Here is a 12700-nt window from a genome sequence, read left to right on the forward strand (position 1 = left end):
AACGTCATCGTCGTCGTCCAGGATCGCGGTAAATTCATGATTATTTCCCGCGGCTGTTTAGACATCACCATCATCTCCCGCGGTCACGGAAACATCATCGTCATCTCCCGCGGTCACGGAAACGTTATCGTCAACGTCCGCAATCACTGCAAAATGATGAACATTTCCCGCGGCCGTGTTGACATCATCGTCGTCTTCCGCGGTCACGGAAACGTCATCATCCGGGATCGCGGCTAAATCATGAACATTTCCCACGGCTGTTTAGACATCACCGTCATCTCCCGCGGTCACGGAAACGTTATCGTCAAGGTCCACGATCACGGCAAAATCATGAACATTTACCGTGGCCGTGTAGACATCATCGTCTCCCGCGGTCACGGAAACTTCAACGTCATCTCCCGCGGTCACGGAAACGTCATCGTCGTCATCGGCGATCGCGACAAAATCATGAACATTTCCCGCGGCCGAGCAGATATTATCGTCGTCTCCTGCTGTCACGGAAACGTCATCGTCGTCTCTCGTGGTCACGGAATCGTAATCGTCGTCTTCCGCGGTCTTGGTAACGTTATCGTCGTCCCCAGCGGTCACGGAAAGGTTATCGTCGTCGTCCTCTATCGCGGCAAAATCATGAACATTTCCCGCGGCCGTGTAGACATCATCGTCGTCTCCCGCGGTCACAGAAACTTCATCGTCATTTCCCGCGATCACGGAAAGGTCATCGTCGTTTCCCGTGGTTTCGGAAACGCATCGTCGTTGTCCATTATCGCGGCAAAATCGTAAACATTTCTCGACAATCATCATTGGGTTTTGCGGTTACGTAAACGGAAGACGACGATCGCGGCAAAATCATAAAAATTCCCGACTTTGAAATCAAATTTAAGACTAAATCCCGACTTTTCAAGACCATTTTGAAATTCAATACTAATTCCCGACTTTCCCGATTTTCCCGACTACTAGACACCCTGAGTGGTAAAAACTAAAACATGACTTATTATTGTATTGTATTTTATTATAAGGAGTTAAATTAACTCATAACTGAGATAAGTGATGATGAAAATAACGTATAATGGCAACAAAAATCTATAAATTCCTCAAAAATCGTCCAACGACTGGGACTCTGACTGCTCCAGGAGCAGACCCGTACGATAGCCGTCTACGACTGCGTCAGTCGCGTCAGTGACAACGGTGCCATTGAAAACAATGCTAAGCAGTCTCTCTACGATTATCGTTCAACGATAACACCCAAACAGATGGCCTTGCAATGGGTTCCACGTTATCAGGCATACTAGCTGACCTTTATCTAAATCACATCGAAAAAGAATACATATTTTCAGATCAAAATAAATATAAAGGGAAAATAGTATCTTATTTCAGATACGTTGATGACACTCTAGTAGTATTCAACGGCAATGCCAGGCAATTAGAACTACTCCAAAACTACTTGAACGGCATCGCACCTAAATTGAAATTCACACTTGAGGTAGAAAAATCAAACAAGATAAACTTTTTAGATTTAACATTAGAAAAAACTGAAGACAAAAAATTATCATACAACATCTATCGCAAACCCACTACTTCAACACAAACGATTCATGCAACTTCCTACCACCCTTGCTCACAAAAAATAGCTGCTTACAATAGTATGATTCACAGATTGTTAAATGTCCCTCTAAATACTGAGAATTACAAGATAGAATTGGAAACTATCAAATTTATTGCCGCTTCAAATGGATACCAAGATGGTTTAATTGATAAACTCATCGGCAACCAGCTCAAACGGAAAAACGAAGCAAAACCCCGTCAACCTGATAAAAAATATGTCTGTGTTGAATTCAATGAAAACATCCAGTACAACCTCAAGAGACATCTAAAACACAACAACATCACCTTATCTTTTAGAACAAGTAACAAAGTAAATAATATCTTAAAGGACAATATCCATAACAACAAAACCGATAGATCCAGTTCAACAGGAATTTATTAAATAAATTGTGCCGAATGCCCGAGCTTTTACATTGGACAAACGGGTCCAATGTAAACCCGCTATAAAGAACACCGCCCAGACCCGAGAACAGACACACAAAAATCAACATTTGCCCAACACCTTATTGACTGTAATCACGATATGAATGACATTAACACCGGTCTGCAAATACTACATTACTGTCAAAAGGGAAATAAAATGGACGTCTTGGAGGAGTTTGAAATATACAAATCAATAAAAAATCTGGATTCCAACAACCATATCCTGAATGACAAACTCCAGTTTTAGTTTAAGTCAAATATAATTTTTAACACGCTACTACAACAAGGAAACAAATCTGATCAGCTGACCACAACAGATAACGAAGATAATTCAACCAGATAGCGCTGACTTGAACCCTCCACCGACAGTCTGTTTCCGCTCGTGTACCGGCAATGTTGCGTATTCATGATAGGCCTATCAAACTACATTTTTATTGTTTTTATGTCGTACGTGTCGTGTATAATGTTGTATGTCGTGTAATGTGTTGTGAAAACGAAGCTATTCAAACGGATCTACATCTTCCTGTATTGAAGTGTTTGACAATGGCAGCTCGCCGAAACATGTAACACACGTTGACGAAAGTTACTTTTGGAACTGATAAAGGTATTGTAAAACCAGATATTTGAAAGTTTGTAGCCTGTACCAAGGTCAATGACTATAAATGTCATGATTGCGCAATATTAAAGTTCCCTCCCCTTTAGTATCCCGGATAATCGAGATTCTACTTTACAATGTAAACACTGTACACTGTAAAGTATTGTAGCCTATGCTACTTTAATTGTGTTTTAATGAGGTCCAATCCCAACCTATATAGACTGATGCTGGTTCTGAACCTCGACTTAGCGAAATTCCTGCAAACCTAACCTCTATATAACAAACCTCATTTTAACGAAATCCTTGGTATAACGAATATTCAGTTCGGTCCCTTCAGATTCGTTATACCGAGGGTGGACTGTACTTCAAACATGTACAAACTTGTTTTTTTTCTTGTAAAACTTTTTATTTTATTCCAAAACGTTCTTTACTTTCTGAACAGCCTCCGTATTTATTTTGGTTGGCCACAAAGAGATAATGTGCCAAAAAATGAATAGTGTATTTCCTTTAGATAAGAGATAATCAAGTTGTAAACGTTAATTTCTGTGGTAAATCTTAGATTTAAAAAAAGTTAATCAACATACCGGTTTCCTCTTCTTCTTCTTCTGATTCTTCTTCATCGCCTAGCATTCCAGAGATGTCATCCTCTTCAGGCAACAAATATCCTGTGAAAAGGTGAGAATTGTATTACCTATTTTAATTACATGAACTGAGTGTATTAGGGATTGAAACATATCCATCATCAGTTGACCAATCTTTAAATTTAGGCATAATGTACAAATCATTTAAGTTAAATATTAAATAAAAATAAGTTATCTGGAACTTAACTTAAATGCCACTAATATAAGAAATAAAGCTAAGCTATCACATCTTCTTGCGCTCATTATGAGCTCTTTAAGCCTTTAATGACATCTAAAAGTATACATTGGCTCCTTGGCATTATAATAGGCTAACTTGTAGCACGGTAAGTCCACCAAATACCATCCACCTAAGGGTCTTGATCAAGTAAAAACCTTACTATCAATTATTTTCACCATGAGTGACTAAAAAATTATTTAAAAACATATGTGATTTAAAAAAACAATCTATACTATTATAACGTAACAAGTTTTTTATTTCAAGACTCTGAATAAACCACTTGACAGATTTTCATGATTTTTTAAATTAATTTTAAATTCAACCCCCTTCTACATCTACATTTGACACCCTGCTGGTGAAAGTAATAGATTCTTATCCATAGTAAGGTTGTTCTTTAGTTACTGGAAATTTATATTTGGCCAGTTCTTGTATCCAAACACATCCAGTCTAGTTTCCTCTTCCGGTGACAAATAAAATTACGTTGGTTGGTCTCATACACAGGCCATTTAACAATATTAATCGGAGGAACTGTCAAATGTATGATATGATCTCCAGTAACCTACTTCTTTTAGACCAGAAAAAGGAATGCTGCCACTATGGTACATAGCAGCGGTTTCTCGCTGAATCAAAAATGCCAGGACGTTTGTTCCATAGATTAATATCAGCAATTAATCTTATTATTCTTGTTCAAAGTTTAACTAACTGTACAATATTTGGTAGGTGTCCGAAATTTGATGGATTTACTTTACTTTAGGAATAGTAATGTGGCGATTCCCATTTGGCCCAAATATCCTAGATTCTTGATACACTCAAGTACTTCTGATCAATTTCAATAAATCCACCATAAGATAACACTACAGTTGTATGATTTTTTTGATTATTGAACGTTTGTTACCTTATAGCCTTTGTTCTTGTAGAAAGATGTTAAGATCCTCCAATATATTTTGCCACAGTGTGTGGCATCATCAGGGAGACGAAAAGAACTATTTACACATTTTATACATAGTTTATATACACATCACAAGATCGTACGCTTACGTCGCGGCGACTTCGCGAACGCGAGCGCGGGTAGGGGATCACACTAGTACCGTCACCGTCTTTGTTCACTGACCTACTGCTGAGAAGGGTTGGTTTTGCCCATATTATGACACATATTACATATTATGACTCAAAAGGATTACCAATGGGAGGTCCTTTATCCACCACATTGGCTGAACTATACATGCAGCATTTTGAAGAAAAGCACATACTGTCTCTCGACAACCCCTTCTTTAACACAAAATTAAATTCTATGCAAGATATGTGGATGACGCCTTCATAATTCTTTATTGTAACCAACGTCAAGCTACCCTTGTCCTCAACTACCTCAACAAAATACACACCAATATTAAATTTAAAATGGAAACAGAAAATAATAAATCCACAAACCACCTGGACCTTAAGATATTCAAAAATAATTCAAGCCTACAATTTGGAATCTACAGAAAACCCACACAGACTGACCTTGTAATTCCTGCAGATTCTAACCACCCATACAACCAAAAGCTGGCAGTTTTCCGTTCCTTAGTTTATAGACTCCTGAACTACAACCTAAACCAGGATGAATACAATAAAGAAAAAAACATAATTCAAAACATTGCCAAAAACAACGGATACAATAGTTGACACGATAATCAACAGAATGAAAAAGAAAATAAATAGAGAACAACCTATCACATCCAATAACACCATTGATACTGGACCCACAAAACCGAAATATGTATCCATCCAATACATCGACAAAACCACAGAAAAGATTGGAAGAATATTCAAAAAAACAGGATACAATCCAGAATACAAAGTTAAAACCAACCCGGTACCAAACTATAATTTAAATGTCACCACAGACCAATCGATAGAGGAGCAAAAAGGCGTATACAAAATCACATGCTCTCCCTGTGATAAACAATACATAGGATATACCAACAGAACTTTTGATAAGCGTTTCAAAGAGCACAACACTGCCCATCATAATAATCCAACCTCAATAGTGGCCAAGCATCTTAAACAAAATCCTACCCACAAAATAACATTCCCTGATTCATTGACAGTACTAAACTACACTCTTTCCAAAACAATAGCTAAAGTACAAGAGAGCTACCAAATTTACAAACACGTCAACAAAAATGGACCAGACAACCTACAGTCTAACCTTGATATAACGAACCTCGATACAACGAATTCCTTGATATAACGATTTTTTTTAAATCCCCTAGAACTCTCCATAAGACACAATGTATATTTACCTCTACATAACGAACAGACCATAACAACGACCTTGATTTAACGAATTTTTCGCGATTTTGGCTAAAATAAGACACCTCAATATAGCGAATTTATCATTGTCAGAACCTCTACATTGCGAATTTAACCTCTGCATAACGAATTGTCTATGTCTTTCCCTCGATATAACAAATCCCCCACCCCATTATTGTTTTTGAAAAATCTGTTTCTTTATCAAATGAAATGGATAGGTGACGTCATCGCTTGCGCTAACATTCGTCTGCTCCGTTTTACACTCTTCTGTCTGCTGTCGCTGCGCGCAGTTATGTTGCAACTGAGAACTGATTTCATTCACTGAAGACTGATGACGACGTAATGTTTAGTAAGCTGTGATTGGGCGATAAGTAGCTATGGTGAATTGTATAATTTTTGGATAAAGAGAAACCTAAGAAAGAATATAAAAACAAAACCAAAGAGAAAGAATAGCAACATTGTTATTTTAACATTCCTTTTTCGAGAGTTTTTATTATCTAAGTTGGCTATGATTATACACTTTTATAATGACTTATCTAATAATTTATTCTTTTCAATACGATTTGTTTCAACTAGCAACACCAATGCTATAGTTAATGATTATTATTGACATTCCTCTGTTGTGATAAATCAGTACTGTACTGTAAGTAGCCTACCGGCCTATCACGATCAGTAGCTTACAAAACTTTCTACTACTGTTTTGTTTTGTTCTTTACATGGTTTATGACTACGCAATACAGTGTTTGGCTAGGTTTTAGGAGGGTTAGAACAAGCTGTGATTTTAAACTTACAGTTTTTAACCTGTACCAAGGTCAATGCCATTTTCATGATTGCGCAATATTCAAGATCCCTCCCCTTTTTTATGCCGGATAATTTAGGTTCTACTGTACAATGTAAACACTGTACTGCAAAGTATTGTAGCATATGCTACTGTACTTTAATTGTGTTTTAATGATGTCTAATCCCGACCTATATTGACCGACGCTGGTTCTGAACCTTGACTTAGCGAAATTCCTGCAAACATAACCTGCTATATAACGAACCTCGTTTAAACGAAATCCTTGATATAACGAATATTCAGTTCGGTCCCTTCAGATTCGTTATACTGAGGTTGGACTGTACTTAATAAAAAAGAAGAATACAACAGTTCAGTCATTTTTGAAACCATTTACGACATAGAAAATACAGCACCAACCGGCAACAATGTAAATTTACGAACGATTTGGCAACCCCGCAATAGTGAAAGTTTCCCACCCCAACAAAGCATAGACTCTCAACCCGCAAAACCAACCCTTCTCAGCAGTAGGTCAGTGAACAAAGACGGTGACGGTACTAGTGTGATCCCCTACAGATGTCCGTCGCGCGTCCGCGCCCGCGAAGTCGCCGCGACGTAAGCGTACGATCTTGTGATGTGTATATAAACTATGTATAAAATGTGTAAATAGTTTCTTTTTGTCTCCCTGATGATGCCACACACTGTGGCGAAATATATTGGAGGATCTTAACATCTTTCTACAAGAACAAAGGCTATAAGGTAACAAACATTCAATAATCAAATATTCTAGTTCTTGTCACTGGGAAATACATCAAATAAGTTGTATGATTGTTTTATTCAAAATCAAAGACTTTATTCCAACAAACATGCAATATGAAATGTCAATTTTCCTTGGTCAACAAAAGTTACAAAGTTCTGAATGACTTCTGTATAATAGCGAATTTCCCTAAATAGTCCCCTGTCAAATGTACATATACAGGCTCCCGTGTGCTCCTTAATGAGGCAGGTGTGGGAGTAGTCTTAATCTCTTCGTGTGACCTTGGAGAAATACAATTTCGATGGTGGCACTCTTGAAAATGGTGCGTTTGAACGCTGTGGGTAAAAAACAAAATGGCCGCCATCACAAACTTGTTTTCTTACTTATATCAGTAACCGTTAGAGTTATGAAAAAATTTTTGATACCAAAATGTAGCTATTTTAAATCTGCACAAAAAAGGTTATTACAGTTTTTATGTAGGATCAACCATTCTTTCATAAAACATAATTTTATATTTTTCATCAATAAAATTAATCAGGGTGGATGTAATGTCCCAGGACAGTTAAATATTTCAAAAAGTAATAAAGGGTGTTTCAGTAAAGCGTGATGGGCTATGCAGATTCAGATTCTATGTGCAAAAATAACTCGAAAATGTAGTATAACATTGTTTCGATTTCGGCTTAGTTAAGCCGAATTCCGCCATTTTGTATTTTTTGAAAATAATTCATAACTCAAAAGCCCTTAGAGATATTTTTATGAAACTTGGTATAAACTTTAAGTCTACAACTATAAACATGCACCGAAAAAATCTTTGATCAGGCTCATCGAATTTCAAAATGGCGGCCATTAAAATTCTTTATAGTCAAATTTCATGAAAACCAGAATTAAAAACAAAACTTTGAAACACAATATGTAAAGTCCTTTTCATTACAAATCGAACGACACTTTATTTGTGAAAATCGGATAATAAATAAAAAAGTTATGTAACTTTTATTATGTTTTTGTCACTAGTTTCTATGGAATTTAACTTTGTCATTTCAAAATGACTGCCATTTTGATAATTACCATTAATAATAAAAGTTACATAACTTTTTCATTTATTATCCGATTTTCGCAAATAAAGTGTCATTCGATTTGTAATAAAAAGGACTTTAAATAATGTGTTGCAAAATTTTGTTTTATTAGCTGGTTTTCATGGAATTTGACTTTAAACATTTTAAATGGCGGCCATTTTGTTTTTACCCACAGCGTTCAAACGCATCATTTTCAATATTGCCACCATCGAAATTGTATTTCTCAAAGGTCAAACGAAGAGATTAAGACTACTCCCACACCTGCTTCATCAAGGAGCACACGGGTGTACATTTGACAGTGGACTAAAAGGGAAGTAGCTATTACCTTTGACTATTAATACAACCAGACATTCCATTCCCATGTTAAAGTTCTCGCCAGGTTTTTGATCAAATTTGTCCTAGTTGATGTGAGCCACCTACAGATTGTGCTTATCTAAATTACTGATTTCTGCCAATTACACGATGGTTTCTACATTATGAGCTATAGCAACTTTTATGACCCAGTTAATATGTCTCTAACAAAAAATAAGGTACAAAATAGTGTTAGACACTAGTGCAATCTGTGACTAGCTCACACAACTACATTAGTTTTTGGTAAAAAATTGGCGACAGCTGATCCATATAGATGGGATGTCTTCTTCTGTATCCAATAGTCAATGCTATTACCATAGGTGGCACGGTAAGACCTAGGCCCGGGACAGATTTACTTTTTCATTTTGATATCCCCAGAGGCCAAAAACGCCAATTGTGTCTGTGAACGTGATAACTTGAGTAATTTTTGGATTGAAGGTGTAAGGTGGGATAAACTTGAGTGAGTTCGCAAACCAGCATGATTAGACCATGGGAACGGGATTTTTATGGGAGATTTTATGGAGTAAAAATTAAGTTTTCTCATTTTTGACCCTCAAAACAAAAAATTTCCAGATTTCTTTCTAGACCATTACAAAGAGCTTAAAAAAACTAATAATTTGGTATGTTAAGGAGTTTTTGTACAGTTATTAGGGATGGGTTGATTCCTCTTTTTCTGTTGATTCTCGATTCCGATTCCACCGATACCTAATAAGAAAAAAAAGTCCTAATGAGTAAAATACCATAGAAGTAGCCCAATTGAATATGGTAAAAAAATTTTTCCAGATTTTCCCAACTCACTAAAAAGTATATTATTCAAATAATTTATGACTTTTTTAAACTCTATAATTAAATTTGATTACTGGATATAAAAGCATAGAACCCTTACATAAATTACAGCACAAAAAACTATTATTCCCAAGTAGGCCTAGTACATTGTCATGATTGGGTGATGGAGATAAGTACTTTAACATATCCACAGAACAAATTAAGTTAAGAAAATATATAGCCTACCGAAATAACCATTATCTTGACCTCCTAATATTGTCGAGAAAAATTTAACATAAAAGAATTGAAATTATGAATCAAGATTAATGTTGATATAAAAGCATAACCCTACACTAACTTACAGCTAGGGGTGTGCTAATAGTGATTTTTAGGTTCAAATCAAAGAGTTGTTAAGTTCAATTGAGTTTGAAATCAACTTAAGACAGCATGTTATGTAAGTATTTAGTCTATGGTATAATAAAATGTAAGCCTACAAAAACTATAATTTATGTAATCAAAAATAAAAAGTTATATGATTGTGTTTACTTTATATCACCGTTTCCTTTTCCCTCTACCATTAATAATGTACCACTCATGACCCAGGCCTTGTATAGCAATATTTTTAATTTGGTGGTTTTTAAATTTTCTGTTAAAATTCTGTATTTTGAAAAGTTAAATAATGATCTGTCATTTACTGTAGAACGGACTTCCCTGCCGTAAATCAAGAAATAAAGAAATCTCAACCTCCATAGCCTAAAATTAAAATATTTTTTTAATTTCAACCAATTTAACATCCTCAACCATAACATCACTTTATGTTAGGTAATAGGCACCTACTTAATTGCGCCATACCAACGCCAAAACCATGTCGTCCAAGGCCAAAAATGTGCGTTAAGAAATGGTATGTTATTTTAAATTAGTAAAGGAAAAAGAAAAACATCACAAATGTTGAAATATAGCTAAATTTTGAGTAAGCTCAAGACGAAAGTACCGATGGTGTGACAAAAAAAAATGGTGTCGCGGTGTCGGTAGGCCTACTTTTTACCAAGACAAAAATAGGCTATAGCCTAAATAAAATTTTACTAAAGAAAAAGGGGTTTTACTTTTTCTTAAGTAAAATTTTATTTAAAGCAAACGAAATAGGGTTGTAAACGGTTGTTTTATTTTCCATGTAAGCTGGTTGAACCATAGACTAAGTTAAACAACACAAGTTAGTAGCCTTCACATCCCATTGTAAATTATGAAGCTCGCTTTACGTGTCTAGTCCATGGTTGTAGGTACACTTGTTAATTTTAAATTTGTTGATCGATCCAGTTAGTATACTCTGTTAAAAAAATTTTAAATAACATATTAAATAGTATGCATTAATTCAATCCACAGTCGAGCGTTGATCGGAAATCGTTTTGTCTAAATCTAAATTGTCGGTGCTATCTGCGTCTAGTTTCACTGTCATGTCAGTGTCTGTCTACACACACACACACGAACACAGACAAATACTTATTGCAATCAAGATTCACGGTTAAGTCGGTACGGTCAATAGCACTGAACTAGAACTACAACCAAAGGTAGCACTGAATGCAAGAATTGAGACGTTGGCCGCCATATTTACTAGGGGAATAGTACTTTGGAACTAGGGCATTGCAATTGCCAACAGCCAATGAGCTGGTTGATTCTTCTAGTGGTACCAACATTACAACGTTTTACAGCATCTCGATTTTCTAGCAGAGTTGCCGTGCCAGTGATACCTCCATTTGGATGTTTTCAGTCTACGACTATTTCGTTTCGTAAAAAGCAAGAGCGGTTCCCTGATTCTGTTTACTTATGACACTTTGATACAATAAATAACTGAAAGCGCACGATAATTTTGGGCCGGCATGAACTAAGCCGGTTGTCTGATTCAGAATTTAAAGGAACAACAAAACATTGACCATGGCAACTTCCTTAAAAAAATATGAGTTTTTATAAGGAATCGGTGTAACGAAAATCTTGAGTAATATTTCAAAACTGGTATCGAATCGAGAAATTCTGTTATCGACCTATCCCTATTAAAATACAATTAATATTTGACTAAGACGTAATTCAAGCCATGGCCTTAAGTTTTGAGACTGAGTTTGGCTTTGTTCCAGCTATGCATAGATTGACACTGCTACTGCTTTCGCTGTGCTGATACACGGACGTTATTATAGATGGATAGAGCTGGTGGGTGGCGGTGAGGCGAGTCGGCATATTCAACCAGCGATTCTTGAATCTCGTTAATCGAATCTCGAATCCGAATCTTATCTTAGGATTGGGTGGATTCAAGATTCAGATTCGACTCATCTGAGCTGCCGCGCTTATGTCAAGTCGTCGACCGTCGTGTCTCAGTCAGTCTCTCAGTCTCAGTCTTTCGTCCGCTTATTGACGACAAGTATGACAGTGCAGAATGGAAAGTTTCTTAATCAGCATTTTCTTACAGTTAAGGAGGACGAATCAAAGAATAAATACAAACTTACAATAAGCTTTATTGCACAATAATCCATATAAGCTAATGAACTAGTCGGCAGAATCGAAGGAATCGGAATCGACTTTATGTGATTGATTCCTGATTCCGACTCTAAGCCAAGAATCGGTGGAATCGAGAATCGAAGATGGAATCGACCCATCCCTAGTTATTAGTTACGAAGACTTTTTTTTAACCCCCGTCGCAGCAAACCTGCAGACTAAGCGAATTTCCATTTACCCGGCTTGATTTCTACACAACTATTCCCTAAATAGGCCTATTGTCAGATTTATTTCCTATTTAAAAATAGCATTAATTTTAGTGAGTACCTAGTTAGGTTTGCTGATACAGGGAAGATATTGAGGTGTGTTTTTTTTTTTTTTATTATTATTGTAATATTGAAAGATTAGTATAAAATAAACAAAATTGCCAAATTTGATTAAAATGTATCCATAAACAAGCAAACTACAACAGTTAATTTATTCTCCACAAGAAAAACATGGGAATTTTAAATTTACAATTTTTTGTATTTTCTCTGTAATCAATATCAACATACAAAAACACTTCAATATACTAAATTATTTGTTTTTTTAAGCTCTTCAAAATCGTCTAGAGAGAAATTAAAAATTTGTGTTTTAGGGTCAAAATGGGAAAAATCCATTTTTACCCCATAAAATCCCGTTCCCATAGTCCAATTATGCTGGCTTGCGAACTCGTTCAAATGAAC

At 36.0% G+C, this 12700-nt stretch overlaps 1 protein-coding gene across 3 annotated transcripts in view; it reads right to left on the bottom strand.

The window, feature by feature from the left end:
* Nucleotides 1–12700, bottom strand: part of LOC128994430 (46 kDa FK506-binding nuclear protein) — an 86847-nt gene that overhangs the window by 54766 nt on the left and 19381 nt on the right. For all 3 annotated transcript variants that reach the window (XM_054419012.1, XM_054419003.1, XM_054418994.1), the window contains exon 4: nt 3205–3285. In XM_054419012.1, coding sequence (XP_054274987.1) covers nt 3205–3285 — 81 coding nt within the window. The remainder of the gene's footprint in view (nt 1–3204; nt 3286–12700) is intronic.

The sequence above is a fragment of the Macrosteles quadrilineatus genome, unplaced genomic scaffold (assembly GCF_028750875.1).
Source record: "Macrosteles quadrilineatus isolate MER2022 unplaced genomic scaffold, UCM_ALF_1.0 Scaffold_1__1_contigs__length_201487025, whole genome shotgun sequence".
Lineage (NCBI taxonomy): Eukaryota > Metazoa > Arthropoda > Insecta > Hemiptera > Cicadellidae > Macrosteles > Macrosteles quadrilineatus.